The following is a 9,194-nucleotide window of genomic DNA, read 5'->3' as shown; positions in this document are numbered from 1 at the left end:
GATTGAGGATATTTCATAATTTTCTGCACTTTAAATATAATGTCATGTGTTGGTCATGTGTACATTAATTACTATTGTCAGAAGAAAAAATTGGGGACATAAAAAATCAATCCCCTTATGTAATCTTTCTGTGAAATGTGTACATCCTCCAGGCTTTGTCTGCTGTCTGAAGAGCCATTATTACTTATGTTGGGTTTCTTCAGCATTGGTCTCTTCAAACCTGATATAGAAATGGTGACCACCTTCATTTATCTGTACAAATCTAGATGGAACCCCCACTGAATCAATTTCAGAAGGAGCCAAAAGATGTCTTTGGTTCATAGCAATGCCTCTTCACAATGAAAAAGTCACACATATATTAAAGATATAATACAATCTCTCAAGAGAGAAATGACTTGCAAAGTGTGAAGGCATCTTCAGTCAAAAGCCTACAAGCCCAAAGTGAGTTGAATACATATCCACGACTGTTTTAGTTGCTCCAGTGGAATTGATTTTATGAAGTTCCAGGAGACGGGTACAGTAGTAACTTTCTATCTTTGGTTTTTGTAGATTTATTTCCTTCTCATTTTTATTACAACAAACACTGCCTCATGTCAACCACATTAGGTTATTAATACAAATTCTCCTGTCTGTTCATTCAGCAGTTTTGACTTAGCTACAATTGTAAGTGTACTGGGGAGTAGTATGCTAGAATAACGTTCCAAAAATTGACCATGGAATATTCCATAGCATTATTCTCATTGTGATGAGATTGGGTTAAAGACTTGGGAAGCTAATTTCTCTCTCACACACTCTTTTTATGATATTATTTTCAGAATGAACTGGCCCAAGTTTATACTTGATCTTCGATGTTCCTCAGTTATGCTCACTGGTAATGATCAGAACCAATTGGTGTTCTTGAAGCAATTTCATGCGGATATTTGTCTCCTACCAAATAGACACAAGAGCAGACTCATCTAATTAGCAGAATCCCCCCTGGACTCGCTGTCTGTGCTTCTGGCACATTAATAAAGCTGAGATGTGAACCAGGACCCCTGAGGGCCTTTCCCCATAAGTCCCTTGTAGAAACTTGTGGTGTCTAAGCAACAGCTCGACTGAGTGAGCCAGCCAGAGGCTTGCTCTGAACGTGGCCCCACTAGGAACTGTGCTCAAACAGTCTCAGCTGGGAGCTGCTCTGGTGTGTTTGACTAATGGCATTTCAAAAGCAAATACCATGTGCTAAAGAAATTCAGAGGTGTTTAACCCTGAAAGCTGGGATTTCAGGGTAAGCCGTGTAGTTGTAAGGAACCAGTCATCTCCTCCTCTGCTGTGTCAGCAAAATTCACAGTGCAGAGAGTTTGGGTAATTTTCTTTTTATCCCTGAAAGCTTAGGATAATTATTTTTTGCAGCCACATTAACTCTTATGATTAGCATCTTGATGGGGTTTTCATACCTATGTCAGTGATTCAGACAGTCTAGGTAGTTGCTATAAGTGCACATTTATCAAGGAGGGACCCAGAACCATTTTTATTCAGTAGTAATTCACTGAACTATATTGTCGATCTGCACTCAAGCTATGGATAGGGATGAAAAAAACCTTATCAGAGATCAGCAAAAAAGGTACCCTTTCAACAGACTAACTTTGACAGGTTAAAAAATTTTGCTATTAAGAAAAAAAACAATCAGGTTTTCATCTTGCATGACCTGGGCTCACTATTCTTTAAACCCCACCCTAAAGTATTTGAGAGATAACCATCTTAGGCATGTGGCATCAGATGATTCAGGCAGGATAATTTTTATTTTTACTTGGGTAAGCTCTAAAATTAAGAACAAACTTATCTATGTTGATCTGAATTAACCAAACTTCCTCAGTTCACATGGAAATCACCACTTCCCTTTAAACCTTGTAGGTTTGTCACTGGTGTCAGGGATGAAAAAAATTATAGTTGATCCATTTTTTCTTATAATCCCAGACAACCCATGTCCAGTAAAAGAAAAAAATAAATCTCAGAAAGTGCTGGTTATACAGTAAAGCACAAGCCCCTAATGGCTCTCTGAGAATGGCATCTGTGAAATTTTAAATATTGATATGCCCATTTGTTCTTCTCCTGACTGCAAACTCGCTGAGTTCTTTTAAATTGTATTTTTATTTCTTCCTTAAACAGTTTCTCATTTAGAGCCCCTCTTTTTCCTCGAGGTTAAATGGAAGCTTATCAGGGATCACACTCACTCTTCCTCATGTAGCTCAGATGGGCGGCGGAAGGGAGCGACATTGTCAGCACGAAAGGAACACTAACTGGAAAGACAGTGTGCCGATGATGTGACATGCAGGACAGTTTGACTGGTTCTTTTGCTTCCAAATGTTCCCCTTCTCACATTTTCGCTTATCCTTGTCATAGGAGCAGACTGGATTATATAAATACTTTTGCTAATAAGAAGCCTTTTTTTTTTTACAGCACTATTTTAAAAATAGCTATTCAACATAACAATCTTAATTTTAATGCATCGAATTACAGTTTTCAACAGTTTAAGTGAGCATATCCTGTCACCCTCAGCACATGTTTGATACATACTTGTTATATATAGATGGATACAGCAATATCCATATCTTTATTTGTCTACACACACACACACACACACACACACACACACACACACAGAGTAGAGCTACAGGACCCTGCTTAATAGTGTGTTCTGAATTTCATGTTCCCTTAATTGTCACTGGGCTTATTTATATGAAGTTATGATGCCATTTGTAGAACTTACTGGATTTGTTCTCGTCAAAACTTTAAAAGCCACAGAGCTTGTGGTGGGGTCACCATCATGTCTCAAGGATAGACCCTGTGCTCAGACGGGGGGACCGAGCTGTCGAGTTAGGGGGAGGTGCCCCCCACCCAAGCACAACCCCAACCCAGTGTGGGCAACTTCTCATGGTGCCAAGGCTTCTGCTACCGTCAGACCCAAAGAATTTTGTTTATTTAAATGACTGTTCGTACGATTTGGATTCTATTTTTGTAAAACATAGATTTCCCCCAAAGAAATTCAATAAATAAAGGACTTAGCCACTGAATCAAGGAAGCGGAACTCCAGTTTTTAACCTTCCAATGGGACTGGGGCTCTAGACCCGACCCATTTCAATGTGTACTGCAGTTGGTCTTCCAGGAGGCAGAGGGCGCAGTGACCCCACAGGCGGGTCCAGGACGGACTGTCTCTCTGGTCAGCGGCGGCTCGGCGCGTGTCATTGGATGAGGCTGGAGCTGTAGCTGAACCCGTAGCTGCTGGAGCGCGACAGGGGCTGCGGCGCCTCCTCGCTCTGTTCCGGCGCGTAGCTGGGGAACGTCTGTGCTCGAGACATCTTGGACGAGCCGAACCCGTGGCCTAGAGAGGAAGAAAGGAGAGTCGTACTAAGAGACAGGTTCGGAAGCCTTCACATCCTCAGTGTTGAGCTCAAGGTAAGTCAGTAAAAACTGAGCAGCTTCGGTGCCTTGATGCTTGGTGAGTTAACAATGTCGTATTCAGAGCTCAGTATTTTCCCCAATGCACCTTGCCAAAAATCTGGGTGCCAGAGAGCTAGATAGATATTTTAGGGATCTCAAACTTCTATGATCCTTCAACTTTTGGAATAAAAATTGAGAAGCTGTCCCCAAAAAGCTGTTTTTGATGGAGAGCCCGTGGGTGGCTTTCTTTTCTTTTATGTTCAACTTCAGTTTACGAAAGCAAATTACACACTTTCTTCAAACCTCTGTGAACAGGGAACTACACTTGATCCTAACCGGTAACCATTGATTATCGGGAAAAAGCTTTCACAATGCTGGAGGGAGAGGACCTGGCTTCTCCTCGTGGGTTTGTGAGTCACCACAGCTGAACCCACTTCATGATGTGATTAACCAAAATGATAGGGCTTGCCGGTTACTAACATGGCCTAAAAGATGAATTCCATATGAAATATATTTAAAGAAAATTCTATATGTGCTTTTGGTCTTTCAGCTGCACCCCTGTGATGAGAAATTGTCTGCCTTTGCAAACCAAAACAGAAGTGATTACTGACAACTTGTCATAATGCTAACAATGTATGAAGAAATACGTGCATGCTAAGGCTTCACATGAACTTTCCAGTAGTTTCCTCATCCTTTTTTAACCAGTAATTATTCTTCATACTTGAAAATGATTTGTATCGAATGGATGAGCTTGGGGGAGAGAGAAGAAAAATAGATCTCGTATGTCATTCCCTTTCAGAGTTTATATTTTACCCAAAGGAAGAGATGTATTCAGTGTGATTTGTATTTTATCTGGTTACTAGGGCAAGAACAGAGAAGACAATTTATTAACATAGGAACATTGAACATCTTGTTGTCACATTCCTCAGGTGGCCCGGTCCTTTGCAATGTCACACACTTAAATCTGGTTTCATTGTCAGGTGTGTTTGGTGACTTGGAAAATGTTCTTGCAGTGTGGGAAGCTTGGGAGGCAGGGAGGAAACCCAAATGAATTGGGTAATAAGTGGCTAATTAAAACTGGTAGAACCACTTAAATGTTAAAAAAAATTTGAGAGAAAAATCTTGCTTTTTAAGATAAATATTGTTTTAGAATCACTCTTTGCCAGATTCTCTTGTCACCAGAGTCACCAGGAGCAGATCAGAAGAGAGGGCAGGGCATTTCTGCCCCACTCCCCTGGCTGGGTCAGTGGCCAGTCCTGAGCTTCCAGAACTTTCTACTCCTACAGCTCTTGCTCTCCCTTCCCCCTCTCTCCCAGAGTCCTGTTAACCCCATTTCCTCTCTGGCCCTCAAGCCTGAGGGTGGTAATGCTTCCAGCTGTTGTGCATCTTCTGCAAATTCCTCCTGGTTCCCACAGCTCTCACTAGTCCCTTCATTAAGTCTTAAAAACTTCAGCTGAGTGTGTCTTCCCTTTCCTGCAGGGCCCTGACAATACAATGAAGAAAAAATGGAGCGGGGCAGAGGGGAGAAGTTAGAGAGTTAGAGGGTGGGTTAGAGCAGGGGCTGAAGAAGGGGTCAGGGGGAGTGGTCAGAGGTTAGAGGTGAAAGCTCCGGAGCTAGAACACCAGGTCTTGATGCTGCCTCTGCTACTTACTAGCTTGCAACCCACCTCGAGGGGCTTACTTTGTCTCTTGAATTTCTTGGTTTCCTTATCTGCAAATTCTGGATGAAAATAATGGCACTTAGTGTAATATAGTTCTTTTGAGTATTAAAACAATGAGTTAATCCATGCTAAGTGCTGTCACCCTAGTAAAGAGATATGATGTCATGGTCATCTTCAGGCAGGAGTGTTAACTAGGGAGGTGAAGGCCTCCCTAAGGAGGTGGTATTTTGGCATACACTAATCTGATACGGGGAAAAGCTTTTACAGTTTTTAATGATTTTGTCTCCTTATCTTACCATTGACTCTAGATGACAATTCATGGTTCCCATAATTGAGGATACTGGCATTTATCAGCATAAGCCATCTGGAAAGTCTAATATTAAGACCACGTTTTCAGCCTTGGTTTTATCCTGTTATTTTTTAAAACTTTAGACATACCTGAAAGAGCAATGCTGGAGCACACCTTTAATTTGCATTACTGTGGGCTGAAAGCTGAGGCTTGAGAATTCAAAATAGACTTTGCCTATGAACATAATTCTTTATCTTGGGTATAAAAAGTCAACTGCGCAACTACTATTTACCAATCATCTACTAAGACAGTCCCAGATTCCCCAGGAAAGATGAAGTGTGGAAGGTATGGTCCCTGACTTTACGGAGGTCCATGTGGTTTTGGGAATGATGATCAGACAAAGACAGACAACAATAAGCACCACACAGCCGGTGCTATACAGGATCAGAGGAGAAAGCTAGCGGGGCTTATAGAGCTGTGTCGTACTTTAGCACTCACAAGTAACTTCCCCTCCACTGAGTGTGCAAACCCCACCAATTCCAGGGACTTCTGAAACAGACAGACTTGAGTCCTGCCATACCTTTTGAGCCTCACTTTTCTGCATGAGAATATGCTTTCCCAAGGTGTTTTGAGGATTGTAGGAAACAACACATACGAAGACACCTAGGATGATAGGTATGCAATAAATGTGAGTTTTGTTCTTTCTTTCCACATTGAATGGGTCGGTATTTTTGTCATTCTTTTTGTTCAATGCTTATACTTTCTCCACTATCTCATTATGCTGCCTGTCACTACTGCTATGGTTTGAATGTATTTCCCAAATTTCATCTGTTGGAAACTTAACTCACAATGTAGCAGTGCTGGGAGACAGGGCCTAACAAGAGGTGATTAGGTCATGACCATGTGAGCAGGTCAGTTATCATGAAAATGTGACTCAAATTGTACAAAAGTAATTCATGTAACCAAAACGTTTGTAGCCCCATAATACTCTGAAATTAAAAAAAAATTATCATGAAAGTGGCTTAGTTATTAAAAGCAAGTTCTATCCCCTCTTACTCTCTTGTACTCTCTTGCCCTTCCACCTCCCACCATGGGATGACACAGCAAGAAGGCCCATCAGCCTTAGATTTCCCTGTCTCCAGAACTGTAAGAAATACAGTTCTTTTCTTATTAATTACCCAGTCTGTGGTATCCTGTTATAGAACACAAAAAGGACTAAGACACTCATATGACATGTTTTGAATATTTTTCTCTTTCAAGGTCAACATGGTTTTCTTCACCTCCCCTATGAATAATTTCTAGTCTAATTAGAAATTAAATTATGATTTTTCTTACTGCAGCCATTTCTCTGCAGACAGTTTATAAGTGATGCTATTAAATGCTTATCACAAAAATAACATACCTCAATCAGAACTGTATATATGAAGGCTTTATGAGTGCTGTTTGATTCTGGCAATAATGAGTGTGAGGAAAAAAAGAGAGAAATAATTAAGCATTTTCTCAGCATTCATTTGAATTATGCCCTTAGGCACTGTTGAAAGCAAAACACAAAACCTGATGGAACAGACCTGTTCATGCCATTATTCAAGGACTCTAGTTAAATGCTTCCTAAACTTTTCCTCCACATCACCCCCTAAAGACAGATAAGGCCACTATGTACCCTGGGGATCTGGGGGATGCTATAATTTAAAAGCAATACATATGTTAATTGCTATTAGTCTATTTTAAAAGTCCTCTTGAATTTTGATTTCTAATCTATGTGTCCTCGTGTTTGTTTTAGTAGAAAATAATATTTTCTACCCATATATTCATTCAGGTAATGTTGACAATCTTGGAAAAAACACATTATATTTACCTTGTGGTTCAAGTATACGCTGAAATGAGACTCGTATCATTCGCCCATCACCTTCTCCCCATGGTATATATACATGACCCAGAATCACAGTCCCATTACAAAAATAAGGAACTATATTGGATGTAGAGACATTTAAAACATTTGCTTTATCCCACCAAAGTTATATGACCCCTCCCCAACTCTGGGAGCACAAGAGTTTCACACAACAATGAAGGCAAAACCTTCTAGTCTTAAAAAGAAATTATCCTGCTGTATCATAAAAAATCCAAATGAGTAATGAACTAGAAGGAACACAAATGCAGTTGAAAATAACAACCAAATTGGAATGCATGACTAGAGATTCACATCATGCATAGGAGAAAAGAAGGAGAATGACAATTCATTATGAATATCCTCTCTTTCCTGAGGAATTAAGAAATGCATTGTTGCTGGTACAGACTTACCACTGAGTATTCCCTTTTGTCTAGCCTCTGTTTTTCTATTCTTACTAACACCGTTTTTTTTCTTGATATACAACATAAAGGAAATTATTTTTTGTAGGAAGTCAGAAGGATCTCAAAGCATAAAACTTGTGGTATTAATTGGTAAGAGGCCATGGGCCCAGTAAAGTTCTTTAATGATTTTAATTTATGTGCTTTATTAGTTGTTAGAATCTGGGAGAGATGAAAGGGTATTGTCCCTTTAAATAACAAAACAAAACAAAAAACAATGCAAAAAATAAAGTCTCAAGAGGAAGGGAACAGCCTGGGGTAAAAGCATGAACAACAATTGGGCCTAGATAAACACAGGGGAGTACTGTCTCCCTTCAACAAGTAGCTTCTAACCACTAGGGGAAAATGGAGGGGGCAGGCTGCAGATTCAGGCATGAATGGTGGAGGATGGGATGGAAGGAAGGACTTGGGGTGCAGAACAGAGATCTCTAAGGGCTCTCACTGCAGTGAATTGGGGGCCAGAAGATTTTTAGGGAGTGTTTAATACTTGTATGCTAACCTTGTAGTTAGATAAAAGTTGAAACTGAACTAGAAGGAGAAGGGACCCAAGGGCTGTCTATAATAGCTTAGTAACAGCCTATATATATATGAAAATTTTTAATTGATATATCATAGTTGTACATATTTTGGGGTTACATATATTAATATTTTGATCCATGTATACAACGTGTAATGATCAAGTCAGAGTATTTGGGATATTCAGCACCTCAAACATTTATCTTTGTGTTGGGAACATTACAGTTCTTCTCTTCTAGCTATTTTGAAATATACAATAAATTATTGTTAACAAAAATTTCCTTACTATATTGAATACTAGGACTTATTCCTTCTAAATAACTGTATTTTCGTACCCATTAACCAACTACCCTTCATTCCCCCTCCACCCTTCCCTGTCTCTGGTTAACTACCATTCTGCTCTCCGCTTCCGTGAGATCCACACTTTTAGCTCCCACGTATGAGTGAGAACTTGCAATATTTGTCTTTCTGTGCCTTGCTTATTTCATTTAACATAATGGCCTCCACTTCCATCCATGTTACTGAAAATGACAAGATTTCATTCTTTTGTATGGCTGAATAATATGCTAATGTATATACACCGCATTTTCTTTATCCATTCATCCATTGATGGACATTTAGATTGATTCCATATCTTGGCTATTGTGACTAGTGCTGCAATAAACATGGGAGTGAAGATACCTCTTCAATATACTGATTTCCTTTCTTTTGAATATATACCCAGCAGTGGGACTGCTGGATTATATGGTAGTTTTATTTTTAATTTCTTGAGAAACCTCCATACTATTTTTCATCATTACTGTACTACTTTACATTCCTACCAATAGTATATAAGCATTCCCCTTTCTCTACATCCTTGCCAGCATTTGTTATTTTTTGTCTTTTCGATAATAGCATTCTAATGGGGGCAAGATATATCTAATTGTGGTTTTGATTTGCATTCCCTTGTTGATTAGTGATATTGA

The 9,194-nt window shown here is 39.7% G+C and overlaps 1 protein-coding gene across 1 annotated transcript in view; it reads right to left on the bottom strand.

Moving 5' to 3' along the window:
• Positions 1 to 2,421: 2,421 nt before the first annotated feature.
• The window catches only part of DOK6 (docking protein 6), a 557,474-nt gene continuing 550,701 nt past the window's right edge, over positions 2,422 to 9,194 (bottom strand). Inside the window, exon 8 of the mRNA XM_012657584.1 lies at positions 2,422 to 3,358. Coding sequence (XP_012513038.1) covers positions 3,219 to 3,358 — 140 coding nt within the window. The 3' untranslated portion in view covers positions 2,422 to 3,218. The remainder of the gene's footprint in view (positions 3,359 to 9,194) is intronic.

The sequence above is a fragment of the Propithecus coquereli genome, unplaced genomic scaffold (genome assembly GCF_000956105.1).
Source record: "Propithecus coquereli isolate 6110/MARCELLA unplaced genomic scaffold, Pcoq_1.0 Scaffold55, whole genome shotgun sequence".
NCBI lineage: Eukaryota > Metazoa > Chordata > Mammalia > Primates > Indriidae > Propithecus > Propithecus coquereli.
This window is presented reverse-complemented; position numbering and strand designations above follow the sequence as displayed.